Below are 26,749 nucleotides of genomic sequence, written 5' to 3'. Positions count from 1 at the left end.
TTTTGGTACAGCCAAGTCTGCTTGGATCAAGAACACTGTGCTTTAGCAACAGATGCTCATTATGGGTGTCAATTGGCCTTGAACGTATTTACTCACTGCCCATGATCCTGAGTGGCGTGTACACAAGCACAGGAGATGCAGTGATACATATATTAGTCACATCTATTCTCTACGTACAACTGGGAAGGTGTAACCAGTCTATAATGTATATATAATGTAAGTTCAATTAGTCAGTGTATCTGCAGGCAATGCAGAGTGGGACAAAACCAGATATTAAAGATTAACAACAAAAGGCTTGGTAGATGCTATTAAAAATTTTAGTACATAATCTAAAAATGCATAGAATACAATTACTTTCCAAATAGCTTTGAATATGATATTGCCATTACTTAGCGTATATCAGCCTTCAGGTCATTAATGGTCCTCGTCAGTGTAAATGATTGTAAAAGCCTTGTAAATGATTGCCCCTTTAAAAAAAAAAACTCTGAGTTACTGTAGGCCGGCATCCCACAAGGCCACCGAACTCGGAAGCTATTACATGTGAACACTAATGTGTATCACAAATGAGGGCCTCCCTCTGTCAATATCATATTCAAAGCCAATTTAAAATAAACTGTATTCCATGTACTATTAGATTATGTATTAACATTTTTAATAGCATCTACCATGACTTTTGTGTTAAAGTTTGGGAATTTTGGAAACATTTTTTTTTACCTCAACCTGTATATTCCAGGAGTATAGTAAGTAGCCTATAGGCTGACACAATTCATCGATGATGATGACAATGATGATGATAATGACTATTATCATACCAATGAGACGTGTGTATAACAGTGCACAACTGTGTTTCTAAAATGAGTAAATGGTGTTCATCATGCACACAAACTGTGCATGTATAGCATACTTGAATGGCCGGGAGGCTCCCAAAAATCAGGTCCGTCCCCGTCCCCCCCCATAAAGGTGAGCAAGTCTCCCGCATGCTCCCCAGAGCCCTGCTCCCCCCAGAGCTTCTGAAAAGAAATGCCAAAATTTGTGGGTCCATGGGAGGGGGCGGGAATAAAATGACTTTTTTGCGTCATTTTAGCCCCGCCCCCTACTCGTGGACCTGCAGATCACAGCATTTGCATGGATTGAGGGCAAGGCTTTTATTCAGCCACCTTGTCCCCGCCCCCGACCAGGAGATTCGGCTGTCCTCTCCGGGCTTCTCCCAGAGAGGCAAATGTAAAAGTCGGCAAGTATGATGTATAGTAGACTGACACAGTGCCAGAGTCTACTAGTTTTTAGATTTTGAGATCGGGTCGGAAAAATCGCATCGCATAGCATGCAACCAAATCGCATGCGATGCGATCGACACGATTTTCAATAGGATTCAATGCTAAAATGGTCATGTTCATTTCCCCACTATCCAAGTGGGCATAGAGTTGATTTTATATAGCGTGGCGAGTGCAGCAAGCCCCGCGAGGGGACGCGGAATACATTTTAAGTAATCCGCGTCCCATCGCGGGGCTCGCTTTGCTCGCCACGCCTTGGGCTCGGTGGCTCGCTGCGCTCGCCACGCTATATAAAATCAACTCTATGCCCACTTGGATAGTGGGGAAATGAACAGGACCATTTTAACATTGAATCCTATGGAAAATCACATCGATCGCATCGCATCACATGCGATTTGGTCGCGATGCGATTTTGCCGAAAATCGCGTCGCATCTGATTGTATGCCTTAAGTTAAGGCATACAATCAAATAATCGGGCGCCCATATATTACACAAGTACCATTTTTAGTGCTGTGCTGGAGAGGAGGAGGCCCAGACAGAGACAGAGACTGCCCATCTCTCTTCATTCACAGGAGTTTGTGTATTACCAAATGTCACAATAAAAAGATCCATAGATCAGAGGTTCTCAATCACGGTCCTCAAGGCACCCCAACGGTCCAGGTATTTAGTATATTCATGCTTGGCCACAGGTGATTTAATTAGTAACTCAGTCAGTCTGATTTAACCATCTGTGCTGAGCCATGGATATACCTAAAACCTGGACCGTTGGGGTGCCTTGAGGACCGCGTTTGGGAACCTCTACCATAGATGACTGTAAATACATGAACTGTTTGGGATAATGAGGACCAGGCTTGAGAACCAATGCTGTAGTGGACAGAAAGGCCCCTCAACCCTTTTACTCAATTCCACTGCCAGTACCTAACGCCAAGGAGGTTGGGACTGAATGGCTCTCTCACTCAGATTACATTGCACACTTTGGAGAAAGAGCAGAAACCAATGCTTTCACGTGTTAGACAGAGTGGATTTGCATCCACCTATAAATCTCAGCTACAGTAACTTATAGAACATTAATTCAGCTTCAAGTAAAAAAAAGCATAAAAGTTAAAAAAAAATAAAGAAACCCAAAGTGCCTGTATGGTATAGAGATCACTGTGGGTATTGCTATATCGGTAACACAGTTATACTCACATCAATACTTTGTTATAAGGTACCACATACAGATGATCTTCATAAGTGACACTTGATCCATTCTGTAAAGTTACATAGTGTTCAGTACAGAATTTTAATATAAAACACAAACATCAATCAAAATTAAGCACCTCTCTGACCTTGATAGACATGGTAAATATGGCAGATAGTAGCATATGGATTGTCAGCATTTGGAAAACCACAAGTCCCAGCATGCTGGTGGCCTTGCGGTGCATTCTGCGAAATGTAGTTCCACAACTTTACTGAAGACACTTTAAACAGAGTCCACTCTGACAGCATTTCATTGTGAGACTGTGGGGAGATGTATGAAGCAGTGATAACGGATGAGAAGTGAGCCAGAGGCTACCCATCAGCTGCTCTGTATCATTTTATAGTATGTATATATTGATTGCCATGCATCCACGCACGCAGGGGGGTTTCTGCTCGCCGATCTATAGACCCAGGTGTCCGATTTTTATATACATGTTTGAAGCTGACGGCAGCTGAACTGATACTAATAGAGCAGTGAGACAGGCTTCCGTCTGGGCTGCATGAAGCTAGAGGGAGCTAGAGTGCAGCTCCTGCTCCCAGGTAGGGATGGCCATCGTTGCAATTGCCATAGATGGTTGCCATCGATGGCAATTCTGCAACTGGCCATCGATAGTGCTAAACTGTGCAATGACTGACCATCGATATTTTTACATATCGATGGTCAGCCATTGTGTTTGATTGATTGGCCTGTGAGACAATCAAAACACGGGGGCAGGGCTACGCGGTTGTTGGGGCGGAGCTATGCTCCGCGTCCCGGAACTTTGAAAAAAAAAAAAGCAAAACATTGTTTTGCTGTCCATCGATGGAGGGAAACCATCTGGTTCTCCCCATCGATGGCAAAAGTATTCAACATCGGCCATGAACCATCGATGATTTCGAATCATCGATGGTCGATGGCCATCTCTACTCCCAGGCAGTGCTCCATGTGACTGAAGTGTGTATATTCTCTCTGTGCATGCAGATTTGTCACTAGGCCTGTGAGGCAGGGCACCTACTAAGGGCGACAGCTGCTGGATTCGGTGGCTCACCCCACTTTGCAGTGATGCGGACCAAAACTTTCCCGGGACTCGGCTCCACCCAGTTGCGGGTCTAGCAACACCCACATAATTTGCCGCTGACACCGCAGGTCGGTGACAGGGCTGAATGCTACATATACATGTACATGCTGTGTGTATGCACTGTGTGACTATTTATGCTATGTCTGTCATTGTATACTCTGTGTGTTTGCTATGTGTGTACAGTATATGCCAAGTGTATGTATTTTATGTGTGTGCAAATGCTGCATCTTCTTATGCTGTGTGTGTATTTCATACCCTCCAACATATGATATAAATCGGTACACATTCGGAAAGGGGGCGTGACCAACGGTAAAGGGGCGTGTCCATTGGTAAAGGGGCGTGCCCACACCCCCCTTTCCGAATGCGTACTGGGCATTTAAACACTCCCAACACCCCTTATATTATATACATACAAAGTAACGCTCCCTGTCACGTCCCATGTCTCCGGTGCGGGAGGGTGCATCTCTCCAATGCGGGAGGGTCCACAGGCTGCGTGACATCATGATGCCACGCATGCTGCGTGACGTCATGATGTGGCGCACGCTGCCGGGACCTGCCGCAATGCACATCTGGGAAAGGATAGGGTGCCGCCATGCCGGAGTGGGGCCAGATTCGGAAGAGAATGATCCTTTCGTTCTGCGCCATGCCTGTAATGCAATAAAAGGAGGTGCCGTCTAAATCTTTGAAAAAGCGGTACGATCGGTACACTCTGATTTAGCCACTACAGACCGTTAAAAAACGGTACTGTACCGGCTAAATCGGTACAGTTGGAGGGTATGGTATTTGTGTCCGAAATGTCTATGTATGCTATATGTGTGCAGTGTTTTATGTACAGTATGCTGTGTGTGTGTGGGTGTGTGCTATGTATATATATATATATATATGTATGTATGTATGTACAGAATGTATGTATATGTCCAGATGTGTGTGTGTATAAAATTATACACACATATCATGTACATCCATCCCCCCCCCCCCATGAAAATCCTGCATTTTCCCCATGGGCCACTTCTCAGACTCACTTCTCCCTTATCACTGCTTCATACATTTAACCCTGTGTTCTGATCATTGGTAATGTGTGATCCCAGCACCATCTTACTGGTACCTGGTGGCTATAAAGATTGCAGTTTTCTACGGGACCCATATAGATGCACAAGGATATTCCACTCATTAATACATCAAACCTGTATACAGGGGCTGGCTGGCAACTTTTAGCCTAGGGGGCAAGTCCAGAGCACTGGCCCATACCCCCCATCATTTCGGAAGGCTGAATGCTTGAGGCGCGTGGCCTATCATAAGGGGGCGTGGCCTGTACCTTGATTATATTGTGTACCTGCAGATTGCACATTGTGATGCTAATTACACATTATGCCACACACCTTGATGCCCATTGCACCCAATACTGTGATGGCAATTACCCAATGCTCCCCACACCGTAATTCCCATTACACCCCATACCATGATGCCCATTACACCGCACAATGTGATGTCCACAGTGCCAGATATGCCCCCACAGTGCCAGATATTCCGCCACAGTGCCAAATACACATATGCCCCCACAGTGATAGATATGCCCCCACAGTGCCAGAGACACATATGCCCCCACAGTGCCATATACACATATGCCCCCACAGTGCCAGATACGCCCCCACAGTGCCAGAGAGACATATGCCCCACAGTGCTAGATATGCCCCCACAGTGACAGATACATGTGTCCTCAGTGCAGGGGGCCGGCGGGCATTTCCCTGTAGCCGCGGCCGTGTTCTGGAAGCCGCGGCCAGCGCAGGAGGGCTGCCTGGAGGAGGTGGATGCTGACCAGCGCGGCCCGTAGCCAGTGACTGGCTAAGCGGCCCAGGGGGCACATGACACCCTGCCCCCCGGCCCAGCCCACCCCTGCCTGTATAGCAGGAAGCTTGTGGCCTCCGTGTTACCTGTTACTCTATGGTTATATAATTAGTACCAGAGCTGGACTCACCTGTATTCCTTTTTCCTTTTGTAAGCCCTTAATAATGGAACTCTTGTTTGGGTTTGGGATCCCATCTTCCCACTGCTTCTTATACCTGTAAGACAATGCTAGATTGAAATAAGGCATAAAGCTTTGCTTACAAAATGTCCCCATGTCAATATGAAATCAAATATCCTGAAATGTATACCTGGTGACACATTCTGAAGTTGCCACCATGTGTCACCAAATCGCCCCAATGTCTGATAGCAGGCTGAAGAAAAAAAAAAAGGTATGGTAATAAAAGCCGTCAGAAGGTAACTATTGTCAGTCTCTTTGCCCTGTAAGCTTCCTTCTTTGCCACAGGTTCTCAAACTTGGTCCTCAGGACTCTACATGGTTCACATTTTCCAGTTTTTTTTAAATAGTGCATTTTCGAAATGTTACAGTTGGTGTCATGTCAGTTGGAAAACATGACTTGTGTGGGGTTCTGAGGACTGAGTTTGAGAACCACTACTCTACACTAACACACACAAATGAGGCAAGAGTGGGTCTGGCCAATATGCTCTGAAAGGCTGGATCTTAACCATTACATTGGCCCGGAGGTGGGCAGCAAACATTCAACTAATACGCAGGGAAATGTGCATGCATAAACCCCAACCATCGGGGCTGGAACCGAATTCAGATCACAACGAGCAATCCCAAATCAGTCCCTAGATTCCAACTGTAGCATATAATAAATATCACTATATAGAAAAGAGGAGATGTATTAAGTAGTGATAAGCATGGAAAAGTGGACCAGTGGAGAAGTTGCCCATATCAACCAATCAGCATTGAGGTAGCTTTGATCAAGTACACTATATAGGTAGATAATGAATAGTTGCCATGGGTAACATCTCTAACTGTCTAACTTCTGCACTACATGCCAGAAAGCGAGTGATGCGAGGGGATGCGGGTACACTAATTGGGGTATAATGTGTTTAACTTAGAACTGTGTTGGTTAGTGTTTACCCGGATTTACTCGGATATTAAAGCCGGATCTTACATCTCTCTTTTAAATCTACACTTGACACCCCCAAAAAAGTTTTCATGTCGACCTTTTCATTGTGTCCACATTGTACATGTTGACCTCTTGGGGTTGACCTTGACACTTTTGACCGTTTTTTTCTGTTGACCTTTTGAACTATATCCATCATTACACATTTCATGTGACACACAAAAGCAATAGGAATCATTAATTGTGCTGATAAAAAGAGAAATACAGAATTACTGTATAATGGGTGTTGTACTGGAATCGCTGTGTCCATATTACTCCTCTATTATTTGTTATATACTGTATATATTCCCATACAACAGGAATGGGGAACCTTCGGCCCTCCAGCTGTTGTTGAACTACACATCCCAGCATGCCCTGCAACAGTTTTTGCATGGCCAAATATAAAAAATGTAGCAGGGCATGCTGGGATATGTAGTTCAACAACAGCTGGAGGGCCGAAGGTTCCCCATCCCTGCCATACAGGCACCCTAGCAGCTGGGGGAAATAACAAATTGTGGGCAATTGTCAGTCTTATGTCCCCTGCAAAATGTCCATGTATCCAGAGGTAGTTGGAGTCTAGATGGTAAATTTACTAAAGTGTGAGTTTTTAGAAGTGACAGATGTTGCCCATAGCAACAAATTAGATAGTGAGGTTTTAGTGTTATCCAGACTTTAGCACAGCTGTTTAAATCAAATTAGCTTAAGTACTAATCAAGTCAGCTGTGCTGAAGCATGGATATCACTAAAACCTGAACTGTTAGTGTGCCTTGAGAACTGTGGTTGAAAATGCATGCTCTAGACCAGGCATGTCCAACTTGCAGCGCTCCAGTTGTTGTGAAACTACACATCCCAGCATGCCTTGCCATAGTTTTAGAATTCCCAAATAGCAATACTGTAGCAAGGCATGATGGGACTTGTAGTTTCACAACAGCTGGAGGGTCGCAGGTTTGACATGGCTGCTCTAGATGGTGCTATATAAGAGAGTAGAATCTGATTGGTTGTTATGGGCAACATCTCTCATTTCTATAAACACACACTTTAGTAAATATGGGGGTACTTATGTAGTATCTGGGCTGCCGATTTTCTGATTGTATGCCTTACCTTAAGGCATACAATCAGATGCGATTTGACGCGATTTTCGTCAAAATCGCATCGAATCGCATCCGATATCGCATCCGATATCGCATGCGATTTTGCAGCGAGCCACACTTTATAAAATCAACTCTATGCCCACTTGGATAGTGGGAAAATGAACAGGACTATGTTAACATTGAATCCTATGGAAAATCGCATCAGATCGCATGCGATATCGCATGCTATATCGGATGCGATATCGCATGCGATTCGATTCGATTTTTCCCTACCCGATTTTAAAATCGGACGCCCAGATACTACATAAGTACCAATATGAGCCTTATTCTAGTTCACTCTTTCTGACAAAATCCTTCTTAAGGCCCCCATACACTAGGGCGACTTGTCCTTAGGACAAGTCGCCCCCGACTTCCCCCTGAGCTTCCCCGGCTGCTCCCCGGGGGAGCTTGATTAGAATGGCACTTGATGTGCCATTTTTTACATGTGATAAATCGTCTCGATTTATCACATGTAAAAAACCCGGGGAGCAGGGGGGGGGGCTAAGAGGTGGGAGCAGGGGGGCTGGGGACGCTGCGGGGGACACTTCTGTGCGGCGAGAAGGTAGAGGGAGCAGGGGGGGCTGGAGACGCTGCGGGGGACACGTCTGTGCGGCGAGAAGGTAGAGGGAGCAGGGGGGGGCTGGAGACGCTGCGGGGGACACAGGCTGCATAGAGCCGGGCAGGGGGAGCCGGCCGGGAGCTGTCAGTAATGAATAAAAAAAAAAAGCCCATACAATGAATGGGCAGCCTGTGATTGGCAGTCAGCAATTGGCTGAGAGAGCGCTCAGCAGCCAATCACAGGCTGCCCATTCATTGTATGGGCTTTTTTTTTTTATTCATTACTGACAGCTCCCGGCCGGCTCCCCCTGCCCGGCTCTATGCAGCCTGTGTCCCCCGCAGCGTCTCCAGCCCCCCCTGCTCCCTCTACCTTCTCGCCGCACAGACGCTGTCCCCAGCAGCGGGGGACACAGACGTGTCCCCCGCAGCGTCCCCAGCCCCCCCTGCTCCCTCCACCGCCGCGCCGCCCCACTAGGTCCCAAGTCGGGTGGTCGGACGTGCAGCAGGTCCGACCACCCGACGCAGATCCGATGCGCACGGGACCGCGCATCGGATCTGAGGGGACATCAAAACTAGCCGATTTTGGTCCGATTTCGGCCAGATCCGACTGATCTGGCTGAAATCTGACCAAAATCGGCTAGTGTATGGGGGCCTTTAGATAGACAAAACCATGTGCACTGCAGGTGGGCCAGATTACTTGTGCAGATATAATTAGATTTGGGTGGGGTTTTACTTCAAAGTGAGATCTATATTGCAGTGTAAAAATAAAGCAGCCAGTATTTACCCTGCACACAAATCTAATTCTCTCTGCACATTTTACATCTGTCCCTGCACTGCACATGGTTTTGTCCATCTAAGAAGGACTTTGTCAGAAAGAGTGAACTAGAATAAGGCCCCATGCCCCATGCCCATAGTAATAGCTTTTCTGAAGGTTTACCTGTGAACAGACAATTTGCAGTCAGTAATATGGCATTTGCAGGGGTTTTGCAAATCTGGCAGGTATACATAGAAATGCACCATACTTGCCTTATTAATACTTTGCATCCATAAAGGGTACCCATTATAAGGATGATGACACAGACTGGAATTAGAACGTACAGTAAAAGGAGATTCAGGGCTAGAACAAAAGCAAAACAGATGTGAAACATTATGTGAAATATCAGCAGTAATTTTCCTCCTACTTAAACTGGAAGAGTGTTCCTGTAAGAGATAAACATATGAAATGTTCTCTCCATGATAAAACACACTGCAACTCGGCATCCACAGAGGTATTTATCAATAAACCTTATGTGGCAGAGCAGAATGCACATGTAAAGGGTAAATGAAAATGGAATGTGGTCTCAGGGAATGGTACAACTGCAAGTCACATCCCCGTGCTCAAGCGCACGGCATCTCTTTAGTGCAGGGAGGGAGGTAGCCTGGGGCTACCCAGTCGCTAGGAGAGAGCTGAGCAAGCCCCAGAAATTGGGGGGGAGGGGGAATGGGGGTCCCTCCCCTTAGCTCTATCCCCTTTTTGGCCTTAGGTGGGTTAACTACTAAAAGTTGGGAGGTATGGTATATTCATAGCTCAGCACTAATGGCTAAATCAAATTGACCGAGCTACTGATTAATTCCATTTTGTTAATTGATTTTAAAAAATACTACTGACACTACTATTTTTTAAAGAATTCTTACTTGACAGCATTTTTTCCACAACTGCCTAAACTTTTGCACAGTACTGTACTATATCAGCTTATAAAAGTCATTTTACATAATGTGCTAGATAAATGGTAGTTATAGCCAGTGGCAGTTTTAAACTATGGGCTGCAGGGCTGCAGCCCCCCCAGGTAAAATCTGCCACTGTAGTGAAGCCAGATGCAGTCTGTGAGACTGCTCTGGCTTCACTGTGACTGGCAGTGACTATTGGAAGTCCGACCTGTCAATCACCAAGGCAGTCCCATTGGGAGGTGTTCCCTCCCTCCAGGATGCCTTTCCGTGGGCTGCCGTGCAAAATCCCCGATTGCGTATGTGCAGTACCTAGATCAGTACTGCGCACACACTGGTCCTTGTGCCTGTCATCTGTATTATACAGGCTCCGTGACCGTGATTCCCCTTCTATGGGCTGTTGCCGAAGTAGCCCATAGAAGCTGGCCACATGCGCAGTACAGATGTTTTTACTACACATGCGCCAGTCGCGGTGCCTGTCATCATAGCAAAGGCTCCAGGAACTTTGCAGGGACCGGGAGCCGTGGCAGTGACAGGGATGGTTGTGATACCCCCATGGCGGCTGCGACCAGAGGCAGCCCCACTCCCCCGAAAAGTTACGGCCCGTAACTGGTTACTATAAGCTGATGGGTTGCTATGGGCAACTTTTCCACGTTATCTCTCAAAGGTTGATCTCCCCCTTAAGAAAGCAGTAAATAAAGATTTCTAGTTTTAGAAAAGGCATTACCCCTTTACTTACATCTGTGAACCACTGCTTGGAGATCTGTTTATCCAAAGTCTTACAATGTTGCTTTTCCCATAAAAGATAAATTTTAGAGTGCAGAAATTCTGGCCCCTCCTTGGTGATTAGGTGCTGGGTGCGGCACTGAGGAGGAGCCAGCAGTGCAGGGAGGGTCTCTGGGAGCAGCCCAACTTTGCTAGACATGTGTCACAATTCATGTATTACAACAGGCATATTTACTGAGAACAGGGGTGTATTGGGATGGAAAACCAGCTCAGAAAATCTGGAAAAGCAGCCCTACAAAAAGTGTGGAGACAATAAAGGGGGCAAGGTCTTTTGAGGGCCATAAGAGAGGTGGAACCGGTGCAGGCATGAGAGAGAGAGGAAACACAGAGAGAGAGAGTGAGAGAAAGAGAATGCAGAGAGAGAGGGAATGCAGAGAGAGAGAGAGAGAGAGAGAAAGGGAATGCAGAGAAAGAGGGAATGCAGAGAGAGTGAACATAGAGAGAGTGAACGCAAAGAGGGAGAGAGAGAGAGAGAGAGAGAGAGAGAGGGAACGCAGAGAAAGAGGGGGAATGCAGAGAGATTGAACGCAGAGAGAGAGGGGGAACGCGCAAAGAGAGAGAGGGAATGCAGAGAAAGAGTGAGGGAATGCAGAGAGAGAGAGGGGGAACGCGCAGAGAGAGAGGGGGAATGCAGAGAGGGAATGTGGAATGCAGAGAGAGAGAGGGGGATTGCAAAGAGGGGGGATTGCAGTCCAGGACATTGTTGTACTCTGTCTGCAGTGCTTTCTTCATGCAGCCGCTGCTGCGTGACATATACTCCCGAGGTCCTCTAATGGAGGGGGCGTGGCCAATGCGCTTTACCTGGCCAGTAGGCACACAGGATGGTCCAGCCCGGAAAGATGTTAAACAGCCCGACTGAGGAGGGTTTCAGACTAGCCCACCGGTAAACAGCCCGGTGGGCCAATCCGCCCCTGCCTGAGAAGACTGTCACTGCACTCCTGACATGGTTTCTATCAGCGCTGTGTGTGAGCTCAACCTGCAGTGTACAAGATCAGCAGTGCCCTGGCACCTCAAGTAAGGCCAGTGTGCCTCTGTGTTTTCAAGCTGCTTTCCAGGGTCACTGTTCTTGAGGATTCTGCTCTTTCCATGTCCTGTGTTATCTCCAGCAAGCAGCTGCCTGGCTTCATCGATGTTACTCTATCGGTACTACTCAACGTCGGTGCTCCACTATTGGTGCTACTCCCCATCAGTGCTCCGCCATTGGTGCTCCGCCATCAGTACTATTCACCATTGGTGCTCCGCCCTCGTCCTCACCGACACATCAACCCCATTGGTTGACGTGGTCCTCCATCGATACTCATCACCATCAATGTTTCTTCACCACTACTGATCACCAAAGGTGCATCCTTCATCGATATCTACCACCATCGGTGTCCTCCATCGAAACTCGTCACCATTGGTTCAGCATCTGTGACTCTCTTCTTCATTGGTGATCTCCTGGTCGATGTATCCTACCATTGGTGCTTCCATTCCATGACCCAGCTTCCGTGGTATTCTCCAGGTCTTTCCTGATTGGCCGCTAGGCGGCTAGGCGGCTCCGTATTGGCCAGAATTCATTCTGAGCCCAGACGCCGAAGAGGAAGGTTCTCTCCGGCTCTGAAAGCCGGGGAGCGTCGCGGGAGATGCCGACAGCTGCTGGAAGTCGTCAGCAGCTGCCAGAAGACCTGGATGTCGACAGATGAAGAAAGAAGACCATCCATGCAGGACCTGGGTGAGTAGGATTTCCTTCCACAGGTCCAACATGGATTATCCTCGGACAGGATGCCCCGGAGCCGCCGACACGGAGCCGCCGACACCGGAGCCAGCGACCTACCAACGGGATCAAGATAGGTAAGTATCAGTATGTGTGTAATGTGTGTATTCAACTTTTATTTAAAATGGGTGTCAGTGTGTTTTATTTAACTATTTTTTTTACTGTGGCACTACAAGACCCAGCGGGCCCTTTAATGCCCAGCAGGCTGGGACTTGTGGTTCTCCAAGTCCCAGCTTGCTGGGGAGGCTTGCTGGCACTTGTAGTGCCACAGTAAAAAACAATAGTTTGTTCTATTTTTTACACCACTATCAGCTCGATGCCCACCGCCCAGGGACATCGAAGACAGCACCAGGCTTCAGCCTGGTCAGGTAAGTCCTGGAGGGGGGGGACCCCTTTATTGGGGGGGTCCCCACTCCCCCAGGGCCCCTGGCCAGGCTGACTGGTCGGTAGGGTTAATGCTTTGGCCGGGGGGACTTGCATAAAAAGTCTCCCCCCGGCTGTGGCATTACCCTGCTGGCTGGTTTTGCCTGGGGCTGGTTCTTAAAATACGGGGGACCCCTAGTCATTTTGTCCCCCGTATTTTGGGAACCAGCCCCAGAGCAGGAGCCTGGGGCTGGTTGTTAAAAATCAGGGAACCCCTATTTGTCGGGTTCCCTGATTTTTAATTACCGGCTCCAGGCTCCGTCTGCCTGGTGCTGGTTTCGGCTGAGGGGGGGACCCCACGCCGTTTTTTTAATTTATTTATTTAATTTTTCTATTTTTTTACACTGAAGCCTGCACGGATCTGACTGATCCGTGCAGGCTTAAAGCAAATAGAACAGGAAAATGGTGTTCTATTTTCCTGTCGTATTTGCATGCCTGTTTTACACCACTAAGCAGCCGTATTATCAGTACGGCTGCTTAGTAAATCAGAAACCACCATTCTTTTGAATGGTGATTTCTGTCGTATCCTATCGATGGTGTAGACATTCGTATTTGTAAATACAAATACGAATGTTCCATCTTTAGGAATACGAATTGTTGTATTTTTGGGATTGTAAATCCCGAAAATACAAATTCGTAAAAAAAAGGTGTATTTCTCCCTACGAATACACCTTTTTTCTACGAATCCATTTTGGTAAATGTCCTCCATAGTGTCTATTTCTGTTGAGATACTAGACAGTGTCAGAATATCGTGTAATAAGTGTCATAATTTGCTCTCTTTTGGAAACATTGTAACAACTCAAATATTTCGCAGTGTGTTGCTTCTGGATATCCAGAGATATCCACCTAAAAATCAATTTGTGCCACCTCCTTATTTCAGAAGTATTTAGTGTGTACATTGAATCCTTGCACACACTATACAAGTAATTTACACAATACTTGCTGAATAAGCGTTTGCTAGTGCAAGCACCTAGATAGTGCTGTGTACTTTCATTGCATGTTTATTGTGTTATGTCAACGTGTGTCCATTTTATTCTTAAGAAAATGTTTAAAAATTAAAGGCTAAGTTTTAAAAACTTTTTTTCAAAAAGCAGTGCCCCCAGCAAAAGAGAGTACTTTTTCTTTCTCTAAACTTGCATGTTCATTTACTCTCAGGGGAGCACCTCCACCAGCCATTGAAACACTAATACTCAGGCACCCCATTATAATATCGTGGATCTAGGATTATATTCAAATATTCAAAAAATATTTATTCGTGTTGAGGCTTGTGCACCGGTATTTCCCCTACTCCCTCCCCCACTAAAAACACCCTGATGGGTGATTAGTATGTTATATGCACCCCCCATTGTTAACGCGTCCTCCGACCTCTTCATACCCCCACTATCCATGTTGGCGTGGAGTTGATTTTATATAGTGTGGCAAGCACAGCGAGCCACCGAGCCCGAAGCATAGCGAGCGCACATGGATAACTTCACATGTATTCCGCGTCCCCTCGCGGGGCTCGCTGCGCTTGCCACGCTTTGGGCTCAGTGGCTCGCTGCGCTCGCCACACTATATAAAATCAACTCCAGGCCGACGTGGATAGTGGGGGTATGAAAAGGTCGGAGGACACGTACAGCCGCCCCTCGCGAGCTTGCTGCGCTCGCACACGCTTCGGGTTGGCGTTAATAGTGGCGGTGGTGTTAACGATGGGGGTGCATATATCATACTAATCACCCATCAGGGTGCATGTACAATTAAATCATCGTTTTGATCACATCGCATGCCATTTTAATGGCATGCAATGCGATTTTAAAATTGTACAGTGCGGCTCTTAGGACCCGAAAATCGGGTCCCATCGCATACCATCGCATACCACTAACTAAGGCATGCGATGGTATGCGATGGGTGCCGGGCTAGGAAACAAGTACCACTAATTACTACTAGGATGGCCAATCCAGGGATCGGCGGGATCCCGGGATTTGGCATCTAAAACACCAGGATTTCAATCCCGGGATTGGAGTTTCCAATCCCGTGATTTCGGGAGAAGTCTAATGTCGGGCAGCGTTTGAGCGAGTGTTCAGACGCTGCCCAGCTACTCCCGTCCCGGCAGTTCAGCTCTGCGCAGCGTGACAAGGTCACAGGTCACGCTATGCAAGCCGCACAGCGTGCTGCCTGCCCTCCCACCCTGACTGGCTTCTGGCTTCCCGACACCACCCGCCCGGCAAACGTCTTCACTGTGTGCCCGCCCGCCCACCTGCTCCTGGCTTTGCCCGCCCGGCTCCCGGCTACAAAACGCCCGCCCAGCTTCACTGCCCACCCTCCCGGCCGCACCGCACCTCACCGCACATGTAAGTTGATATGCGGGGCGGCCACGGAGGGTTTTTCTCATTAGGGAAGCCAATCCCGGGAATCCCGGGATTGGGCATTTTTCAATCCAGATTTCTGGGATTGAAAAAATGCCCCAGGGATTGGCATCCTTAATTACTACCATCTATTATTATTACTAATAATGCATGTCTTCTAGTGCCTGTGATTACCTTCCATACCATTAACCCAAGTCTTCAGGTTATGATATTGTCTTCTGTGTACAATAAGGACTTTATCTTTTTACCTTGTGGTCACGTCTAGCTACTGTCCAAGGCTCTCTGGCATGCACAGTACCTTCATCAAAGCGCCTCGGTTCCAGTACCACCCAGCCCCTACGCCTGTGGTTACTTCCAGCCAGGATCTGACCACAGGCATGACAACATGTCCCTGGAGTCATAAAATTGGCGGGGTGTCACAAGGCCACACCCATTCCCATGTGGCCACACCCTTTCATTGGACACACACTCCAATGAGGCCACTAATTGTAGTTACTTTCTGTTGCCCCATTTTCTTGTTTATTTACAGTTATGGTTAACAATCTACAGAGTTATTGTGCTCCATCTAGTACCTGCTTTGGTTTGCAATGTTTTCTCTTTGCTCCACTCACTCCAAGGCCCTCTGTAGCAGTAGTCTTCTCTACTGGAATCCAAACGTACTCGGACTTTCACAGAGTAATTGTTGCCATCCAGAAGATGCTCACCTGTTCGGAGGATTATTTTGGGTTCATGGTGTGGAGTTATATTCTTAGTTACCCCAGGGCACTCAGAAATAACCTGTTATTAAAAAACAACAACACATAAATAATAGTGTATCTGAATATATTTTTTAGATTTAGTGGAGAGAGAACTTAATGAGTTAGTATAGGCAGATGATTGAATACTCCTCTGGGCAGATCTATATTATCTGGTAATGGAAATATTGAGTAATAACCAATGGCACCAAACCAATGGTCGGTTTCTCCGGCACTCGCAGATCTGAGACACCTCTGTGGTGTCTCAGATCCACAGGCACCCTGTGTAGGAAGGATGGGGGGGGGGGGGGGGCGGTCAGCTGACATCCGCTGACGTCAGCTGCCTGCCCCATCGGGGAATTACACACACAGTGGCTTCACATGCACATAACTGACAATGCGCAGTCGCATACAATCGGTCCCCCGTCTGAACGCGCAAGGGGCCGATAAAATCAGAATCACCCCCATGGTCTACTCAACTGAATGCTGTCAGAGATTTTGAAGATCATTACTGTCAGTAAAAAAGTGCTTAAATGTAAAAAATTGCTAAAAGAGTAGATAATGATATTCCTTTGAATTAATATATGGCAGACCTGCAAGACAGCCGGAGGTTCCCAGTCCCGGCGGCGTGGGGCATCCCCATGGCAACGAGCGACTGCACGTCAGCGGCATGACATCATCAGCGGGCACCGCTGACGCACTAGAGGCAGCGTGAGCCAGGTGAGACAGAACACCACGGCGCTGAGGAAGGAAACCCTCAGTATAGGCAGGTAAGGAGGTGGGCAGAGGTCTGACACACCAGAAAGTGCCTGGCGGGGGGAGGAGCTTCATGACACAGGTGCAATTGATTCACCTCGTTATCTCTGTATATAAACAGTGTATGTTCACTCATCTCACTGTATGTGATCTGTTCTTGAAAAAAGTCACCCGACTGAAACGTTGGACACCACCACAGCTTGGTCTTGATTCTTTATTTACCAGTCCTCTGAGTGCCGTGGCTCCACCTTGGGAAATATTGTGGTTATACACATAACATATAAATATATATATATATATATATACATATACAAAAGGAGAGACCCTTTCCTGCGCTATTGAAATGAGAGCAGCACCTCTGAGGGGTCCTCTGCTAGACAGATATATATATATATGTGTGTAAAAAAAGGATGAGAAAGAGCGCATTCTAGTGCAATATCTCTTATTTGTGCGATACCCTTCACCATGTGGGAAATTTATCACCCCAACAAATGAAGGTGTACCGTAAAAGGTGGTTCACCACCACTGTAATCTGAGCCTTTATACAATGCCCCCACAGACAGTTGTTGCAGTCAGGGTTCCCACAGCTTCTATAGTTTTCCTCCTCTATGGAACCTGGTATATCCCACCGTTTGCACCACAATGGTTTTAAATATATTAAAAAGCAGAAATGGAGATAATATGTAATATGTAAGCAACAGTTTTATTACACGACACAATGACAACTCAGTTGCTCTTACAATGTTAAAATGAGATATAAGCTTATCTGATGTGTGCTCTGCCAGCACCCTTGAGGTCAGTCAATGTCCATCAATAGATATCCTCAACGCGTTTCGTCCTTCGCATATTACTGCTGGACTTCTTCAGGAGTGTATGAAGGCTTGCATGACAGTCCCCATATTTATACCCATACTAATTGCCCCAGTATCATTCAATTCCGCCGAAAAGACCGGGTACGGACCTGGTAATAGAGAGGGTACACAGGGTGGGCCCGCCACCGACACCCTCCAGACCCCGCCCCCGTGTCACGCTATTCCGAGTCCTCAATTACCTTCATAAAGTAGAAATTTGGTCTGCCTCCAGAAAAATCAAGGACCTCTCTTGGGAAGGCAATAGACTTCATATTTTTCAAGACTATTCGGCGGAGCTATCTAAAGCTAGAAAGGCTTTCTCCCCCTCTGCTCCCAATTGGCAGCAGACGGTCGCAGATTTGGTCTCTTGTACCCGGCGAAAATGAGAATATACGATGGCAGCTCATACAAAGACTTCACCAATCCTAAAGATGCTGCAGCTTACGTCAGGGAATTAGCTAATGAGTCCACTGTCGATATTTCAGATGCTGCACCCTGAAACACGTGGACTTCTACCCAAACTGGGTCGCAAAAGATTTGAGAAAATCCACAGACTCCTGAGTCGTGATATGTTTGAGAAAAGATACAGACTGCTGCTACCCCCCCCCCCACCCCCCCCTCCCTCTCCCAACTCCCAGCAGCCATCTTGGTTCTGAAAAATTTCAAGCAGCAAAGCTGAACAACCCTATTGAACAAAAATAGTTTTTGAATGGTCCAGAGACTGTTTTGATCATCACAGACTGAAGGAATCTAATGAAGAGTGCTATTACCCTACCCTATCCACACCCTCCCCTCCCTCCCCTTCCCTTCCTCCCCCCCCCCCTTCCTCACCCATACCCCCCCCCCCCCCCCCCCGTATCCTGGTTCATATTTTTGTACCTTACTTCACATGGCTTAAATGTAACCTCCAACATTAGTTGGAAAACAGGAGCGAAAGCTCCATTAAGTTAGTAGGAGGTCTATTAATAACTTAATTATTGGTAATTAAAGTTCCGCTACACTTGGTAGCCACAGATAGACATAACAATGTTAAGTGTTTAATGTAGTTTACTAGTGTAAACAGAAACATTCTCAAAGAATTTGGGGTGGCGGGTAGGCTGAGATGATAGCCGATGTTTAAGATGTTGTTTGTGGTATATATATTGCTATATGTTATTTACAAAAGTTCTACCCTATGGGGCTCAACCCTAGGGTTACAAAATCTAGACTTCCATCTATGGAAGCTCTCTCCCTCGTGTCTCTTCCTCTCTTCCTCTCTGTCTCTTTCCCCTTCTCTCACATTGCCCAAATTCCATTCCCTCTTCCCAGGTGACCCTAAACTAAAATTCACACTGAAAATACCGAGACAGCCTGCCGGTATGCGGTCCGCCCTGGGGCTACCGGTCCCCCCACTCCTCCTCTACCTTATGAACACTAGGAACCATGCATGATATAAATATATGCTCCTGGAATATTGGGGGCATAAACTCACCGGCCAAGCGCAGGAAGGTGCTGATGTACTTAAACAAAAATAAAATTGATCTGGCTTTCATACAGGAGACCCATCTAACCCAGCCCGAGACCTTAAAGATGCAGATGCTAGGCTGGACAGTGGTAGCCTCGTCCTCTTTCTCATCCAAAAAGAGAGGAGTAGTCATCTTGGCAAAGCGTCATCTTCCTCTGGAAACCTCTGCTACAATAACTGATGAAAATGGCATGTACGTGGTGGCCTCTGTCTGTATTGCTGGCAAAAAATACACACTGGCAAATATATATGCACCAACCCCATATTCAAAACACTTTATGCAATCACTAATAGCAACACTCACACCTTATATGGGAGAAAACCTCATAATAGGAGGTGATTTTAATTTAATAACCTCACCAACTCTAGATAGATCTCATATTAGATCCAAACTCCCCCCTGCCCCAAAAATAGACATACCACTATTCATGGATTCTCTCCAAGTTATTGATGTGTGGATAGCACAACATCCCGTAGAAAGAGACTTCACTTGTCTTTCTTCCGCACGTGGGACATTCTCCCGCATAGATTATATTTTTGTCTCTCACACCCTATTCCCACAACTCACACAATCCTCCATAGCCCCGATAGCCATCTCTGACCACGCAATGGTTGTGACCACATTTCAAACTGCAGAAAAGGCAAATGCCAGCAAACTATGGAAATTCCCAGCTAGATTTTGCAAATCAAACACTTTTAAAACACTTCTAGAGACTGAGATAAAAAGTTATTGTGATAATAATGAGGAGACTGCACAATTCAAACCAGCTCTGTTTTGGATGGCCTTAAAACCGGTCCTGAGAGGTGCTGTGATCTCCTTAACCGCAGCCTCCAACAAAAACTATACAAAGAAATATATGTCACTACAACAAGCACTGACCACTGCTTATCAGAAATTCAAAAACTCCCCTACGCCGACACTCAAAAAGGAATACCATCTAGCTAAAACCCATTTCAATGAATATATGATAGACATGGGGGACAGATATCTTTTCTCTGTACATTATACATTTCACAGATTCGGTAACAAAACCGGCAAATTGTTATCCAATTTAATGAAAGGCACACGTAAACCAACTATAGTTCTACCCCTACGCAAATCTGATGGATCACTAACATCCACAAATGAACAAATAGCACAAACAATGCAAAGATTCTATGAGGCACTTTACTCCTCCTCCACTAAAGAGAACCCAGATCCACACCCGCCATCACAAACCCAGGACACCCTCCCCACAGGTTGGGATGATTACACTTTCCCACCCTTAACCTCAAACATGGTGGACACGTTGAAGAAAGAAATATCAACAGCAGAGGTGACTGCAGTCATACTACGCCTTAAAATGAGTAAGGCCCCTGGACCCGACGGGTATTGTGGGGAATTTTATAAACTTATGGCCCCAACACTTTCCCCGATCCTAGCTGCCGCCTTCAATGACATTATATCCTCACACTCCCCACCACTCCACTTTAACTCAGCCATTTTAAAAATTCTCCCCAAACCTGATAGGGACCTGGCTCAGCCAGGCTCCTATCGACCGATATCTTTGCTCAATCTTGACTACAAAATTCTAGCCACAATTGTGGCGGATAGACTAAAACCAATAATGACACATATCATACACCCTGATCAGACAGGGTTCATCTCTGGCAGGCACTCGGTAGTCAATGTCAGGAAAATCATTGCAGCTCTAGTTACTGCACAAAAATTCACACCCCTAAAGCAAACAGCGATCCTTTCACTAGACGCAGAGAAGGCCTTTGACTTCATAGAATGGCCCCATCTATATGATACCCTCAGAAAATTTAACTTTCCTGATCAGTTTATAAACACAATAAAATTGCTATATCATTGTCCCCAGACCCGAATCTCATGCAACGGCCTACTCTCTGACCCTTTCACAATACAGAAGGGGACTAGGCAGGGATGACCATTATCACCCCTATTATTCGCTATCGCCTTAGAACCCCTAGCAATGCTCCTCAGAAATTCACAAAATTACAAGGGAATAATGATAGGCAAACAAGAACTAAAAATCGCCTTATTTGCCGATGATATGCTCCTATTTATTTCAGACCCACTCAGCTCAATCCCAGAAATCCTTAGACTTATACGAATTTTTGGAGATATCGCAGGTTATAAAATTAATGTTACAAAATCGGAGCTACTTCCTATTAATATATCATCGGCAAACCTCCTTACTCTGATCTCCAACACATCCCTCAAAATTACACAGAACCACTTTAAATATTTGGGGATACTAATACCAAAACTAGTCTCAGACGTATACACATTAAACTACACAAAAATAATCTCGGCCATTATCACGAAACTAGAAGGATGGATGGATCTCACGATATCACTATTAGGCAGGATAGCTATACTAAAATCCATTATATCCCCTAAAATACCATGGGGGACATTTACCAAAATGGATTCGTAGAAAAAAGGTGTATTCGTAGGGTGAAATACACCTTTTTTTTTACGAATTTGTATTTTCGGGATTTACAATCCCAAAAATACAACAATTCGTAGTCCTAAAGATGGAAAATTCGTATTTGTATTTACAAATACGAATGTCCTACACCATCGATAGGATACGACAGAAATCACCATTCAAAAGAATGGTGGTTCCTGATGTACTAAGCAGCCGTACTGATAATACGGCTGCTTAGTGGTGTAAAACACCCACGCAAATACGACAGGAAAATAGAACACCATTTTCCTGTTCTATTTGCTTTAAGCCTGCACGGATCAGTCAGATCCGTGCAGGCTTCAGTGTAAAAAAATAGAAAAATTAAATAAATTAAAAAAAAAACCGACGTGGGGTCCCCCCCACAGCCGAAACCAGCACCAGGCTGAAGGAGCCGGGGCCGGTAATTAAAAATCAGGGAACCCGACAAATAGGAGTTCCCCAATTTTAAACAACCAGCCCCAGGCTCCTGCTCTGGGGCTGGTTCCCAAAATACGGGGGACAAAATGACTAGGGGTCCCCCGTATTTTAAGAACCAGCCCCAGGCAAAACCAGCCAGCAGGGTAATGCCACAGCCGGGGGGAGACTTTTTATACAAGTCCCCCCGGCCAAAGCATTCATCCCTACCGACCAGTCAGCCTGGCCAGGGGCCCTGGGGGAGTGGGGACCCCCCCAATGAAGGGGTCTCCCCCCTCCAGGACTTACCTGACCAGGCTGAAGCCTGGTACTGTCCCCGATGCCCCTGGGCGGTGGGCATCGGGCTGATTATGGTGTAAAAAAAAAAAGATTAAACTATTGTTTTTTACTGTGGCACTACAAGTGCCAGCAAGCCTCCCCAGCAAGCTGGGACTTGGAGAACCACAAGTCCCAGCCTGCTGGGCATTAAAGGGCCCGCTGGCACTTGTAGTTCCACAGTTAAAAAAATAGTACAATAAACACACTGACACAATGAAAATAAAAGTTTAATACATACATTACACACATACTGATACTTACCTTTCTTGATCCCGTAGGTAGCCCTGGTCCTGATGTCCTGTGTCGTCCTCCAGGTCCATGTCGGCTGTCTGCGTCGTCCTCCAGGTCCATGTCGGCTGTCTGCGTCGTCCTCCAGGTCCATGGCGGTGTCCGGGTCCGAAGAAATCCATATTGGAGCTGTGGAAGGAAATCCTACTCACCTGGTCCTGCGCTGAAGAAGTCTTCTCCCTGTCCGACGTAATCCATGTAATGTTGAAGCTGTCGCCGGTCCCCGCTGTCTCCGCTTCGCGCTGATTAGAGATGCTGAGATATTTCATACTCGGCGCCTCTCCTCAGAATGAATTCTATTGGCCGCCTAGCGGCCAATCAGGAGCCGACTTTCTCGGCTCCTGATTGGCCGCTAGGCGGCCAATAGAATTCATTCTGAGGAGAGGCGCCGAGTATGAAATATCTCAGCATCTCTCCTCAGCGCGAAGCGGAGACAGCGGGGACCGGCGACAGCTTCAACATTACATGGATTACGTCGGACAGGGAGAAGACTTCTTCAGCGCAGGACCAGGTGAGTAGGATTTCCTTCCACAGCTCCAATATGGATTTCTTCGGACCCGGACACCGCCATGGACCTGGAGGACGACCCAGACAGCCGACATGGACCTGGAGGACGACGCAGAAAGCCGACATGGACCTGGAGGACGACACAGGACATCAGGACCAGGGCTACCTACGGGATCAAGAAAGGTAAGTATCAGTATGTGTGTAATGTATGTATTAAACTTTTATTTTCATTGTGTCAGTGTGTTTATTGTACTATTTTTTTAACTGTGGAACTACAAGTGCCAGCGGGCCCTTTAATGCCCAGCAGGCTGGGACTTGTGGTTCTCCAAGTCCCAGCTTGCTGGGGAGGCTTGCTGGCACTTGTAGTGCCACAGTAAAAAACAATTGTTTAATCTTTTTTTTTTACACCATAATCAGCCCAATGCCCACCACCCAGGGGCATCGGGGACAGTACCAGGCTTCAGCCTGGTCAGGTAAGTCCTGGAGGGGGGGACCCCTTCATTGGGGGGGTCCCCACTCCCCCAGGGCCCCTGGCCAGGCTGACTGGTCGGTAGGGATGAATGCTTTGGCCGGGGGGACTTGTATAAAAAGTCTACCCCCGGCTGTGGCATTACCCTGCTGGCTGGTTTTGCCTGGGGCTGGTTTTTAAAATACGGGGGACCCCTAGTCATTTTTTCCCTCGTATTTTGGGAACCAGCCCCAGAGCAGGAGCCTGGGGCTGGTTGTTAAAAATCGGGGAACCCCTATTTGTCGGGTTCCTTGATTTTTAATTACCGGCTCCAGGCTCTGTCAGCCTGGTGCTGGTTTCGGCTGTGGGGGGGACCCCACGCCGTTTTTTTTTTCCATTTATTTATTTTTTAAAAAAAATTTTACACTCTGCAGCCTGCACGGATCTGACTGATCCGTGCAGACTGCTAGAAATAATTCGTATTAGCGGCCATATATACGGCCGCTAATATGAATTGTCACACCATCGGAGGGTTACAAAGCAGTCGTATATGACTGCTTTGTAATTTCCCCTCCGGAACACGACTTTGCATACGACTAAAACAGTCGTATGCAGTCGGAGGGGAAATACCAATACGAAAAACTAGGTTTTTTATATTGGTAAATTTCCCCCTATATGTTATGCAACTACTGCCATTTTGTATATCCGTCTCTGACAACCAAAAACTTAAAAAAGCCATGACCCGCTTCTTATGGCAGGGGAAAAAACCCAAGATAGCGAATACAAAACTTACTTTAACCAAGGAAGCAGGTGGCGCGGGTCTCCCTGACATTATGGCCTACTCTATATCCATACTGGCAAGATACGCCATAGAATGGATTCTGGGTCATAGCAAATTTACCGACCTCTCGTTGGATCAGGAGATCTTCTTCCCTTACTCACCTAATGCACTGCTACACTCCGAAAAAAGACTAATACCTCACGATATTTTACAACATCCATTATTCCACGACACTTACACTAGCTGGGTTAAACTCCACAAAAAAGTTAAAGGGGAGAGAAATAGCACCTTATATGTACACCTATGGGGAAACCCAGCATTCACACCCTCACTTCAAAACCCCATACTTCATCATTGGCGACGTCAATGAGATTGCGGGGGCGGAGGATCTGGTGGGGACCTATGAGTCCACCATGCGCATACTTCACTCTGCATATCTACAGAAGGTGCACCTCAGAACCCTCCATAGGGCTTACCTACCACCAAACATCAGAGCACATTTCGTTCCGGAGGAGGATGGGAGCTTCCCTAAATGCAGAGGTCAAGGAGCTTCATTTTATCACTCCTTTTGGGACTGCTACAAGATTAGACGCTTTTGGAATAAAATATTCGCTTTTGTGAACACCACATTCCAAATACGCCTAACACCACAAGCGAAAGCATGTTTATGCATCAATTTCTCGGACTGGGTGGATGAGGGCCAATATAGAAAACTCTGTTTCTGACTAATGAGAGATGAGAGCTACCTAGCTCGCACTGATGCGAACAATGGACTTTATTACGTAGCGCAAGGCCAACCATTATTATTACTAAATTGAACAACCAACTATACAATTAAATGAGGCTGAGTGGGGGGCCGGAGGTATACGGGGCTCCGCGGGAGGCTAATCCTGTCAGGAAATTATCAGTCACCCCTCACCCCCCCCCCCTTTTCTACTTCTCCCTCTTTTTCTATTTCTTTCTTTCTTCCGCTCTTCTTTTCGTCACTCTTACAGCTACCACCTATTCGTCCTATTCTATCCCTCTATTTTAACAGGAATTAGCAAATGAGTGTTGTATGAAGGCGTATTTCAGACAATCTACGAGGCTAATATAATTACTGTAATATTTGTGTAGCATGAACCTAACAAGAAGTCAGAGATCAAACACTAACTCAGATCTGCTCCGGATTGAGCTCTCTGGTCAATTACTCTACACAGATCTCCTTCTGCTTGAATGAACTGTATCTATGCAACGTTATACCATTTTTTTTTACTGTAGCCATGCTGATACTGAATGTATTTGGATTACAATTTGCATATATATTTGTCCTTCTTCCTGCAAAAATCAATAAAAACGTTTATTCAAAAAAAAAAAAACGATACTCTTTACCTAGAACGGCGCCCACGATGTCCATCGCGGTCATCGGGGGTAAAAAAACGCGGGCATCGCGGCCATCGCATGCACTAAAAAAACTGGTGCGACGCGATGCCCGCGATGCCCACGATTTCCCATACGGATCAATGTTAACCCCTTCCCGACATTTGACGTACATGTACGTCATGGCCGGGATGTACTTCCCGACACATGGCGTACATGTACGTCATGGCTTTAAACTGTCCCCGCGTCTATAGACGCGGTGACAGTTTGGAGATGTCTGCTGTCCCTGACAGCAGACATCCCCCCTCGCCGCCCAGGGGGGGCAGCGATGCCCCCCCCCCCCCGTTCGGCGATCGCTGTGATTGGCTGTTCAAATGTGAACAGCCAATTACAGCGTTTTCTGTGTACCGGCGAATAACGTTCGCCGGTGACACAGGGATCGGTGGTGATTGGTGCTGTAAAGTACAGCACCAATCACCACGGGGTGTAAGGGTGACACTGGTGTCACCCCACCTCACCCCACCCGCCCCCAAAGGCCGTGATTGGTCCGTCGAACCGACGGACCGATCAGAGCCATGGAGGGTGATTTGAACTAACGGTGACTGCACTGCAGACGCCATTCAGGTCTGGAATTGCGTGCAGTGCGGTCACCGTGCCTATCTGCCGTGATATACTGACCTGATCCTTGCAAATACATACCTGATCACTGCTTGTAGCGTGCTGGATGCTTCCTGGATCTTGTGACTTCTTGTGACTTCCTGTGTTGTGCTGCTGCAGTGTGATAGAGTTATAGATAGAGAGATAGAGAGAGATAGAGAGAGATAGAGAGAGATAGTGACAGAGAGTGCTATATTTTGTGTCTGCTGCCCCCCCCCCCTGTTGTGCTGATCAGTATATCTGTGCTGATCAGCAACTTTTTGGGGGTGCAGGTTTTTTTTTTATATATATATATATACAGCTGTGCTGCGTGTGCAACTGACTGCTGCCCCCCCTTTTGTGCTGATCAGTATAAATTAACTGATCAGCAACTTGTTGGGGGTCCAGGGTTTTTTTTTTATATATATACCT

The 26,749-nt window shown here is 46.7% G+C and overlaps 1 protein-coding gene across 4 annotated transcripts in view; it reads right to left on the bottom strand.

Moving 5' to 3' along the window:
- LOC146072783 (uncharacterized) overlaps positions 1 to 26,749 on the bottom strand; it is a 163,352-nt gene that overhangs the window by 11,921 nt on the left and 124,682 nt on the right. For 3 of the 4 annotated variants that reach the window (XM_083179979.1, XM_083179977.1, XM_083179978.1), the window contains 5 exons: positions 15,817 to 16,021; positions 9,260 to 9,350; positions 5,544 to 5,628; positions 3,982 to 4,215; positions 2,460 to 2,521 (listed from right to left, as the gene is read on the bottom strand). In XM_083179979.1, the coding sequence (XP_083036105.1) occupies positions 2,460 to 2,521; positions 3,982 to 4,215; positions 5,544 to 5,628; positions 9,260 to 9,350; positions 15,817 to 16,021 (677 nt within the window). The remainder of the gene's footprint in view (positions 1 to 2,459; positions 2,522 to 3,981; positions 4,216 to 5,543; positions 5,629 to 9,259; positions 9,351 to 15,816; positions 16,022 to 26,749) is intronic. The other variant, XM_083179980.1, reaches the window with a different exon arrangement.

Source organism: Crinia signifera, chromosome 4 (genome assembly GCF_055691185.1).
Source record: "Crinia signifera chromosome 4, ASM5569118v1, whole genome shotgun sequence".
Classification (NCBI taxonomy): Eukaryota; Metazoa; Chordata; class Amphibia; order Anura; family Myobatrachidae; genus Crinia; species Crinia signifera.
The sequence above is the reverse complement of the archived record's forward strand: the minus strand, read 5'-3'. Positions and strand labels throughout refer to the sequence as shown.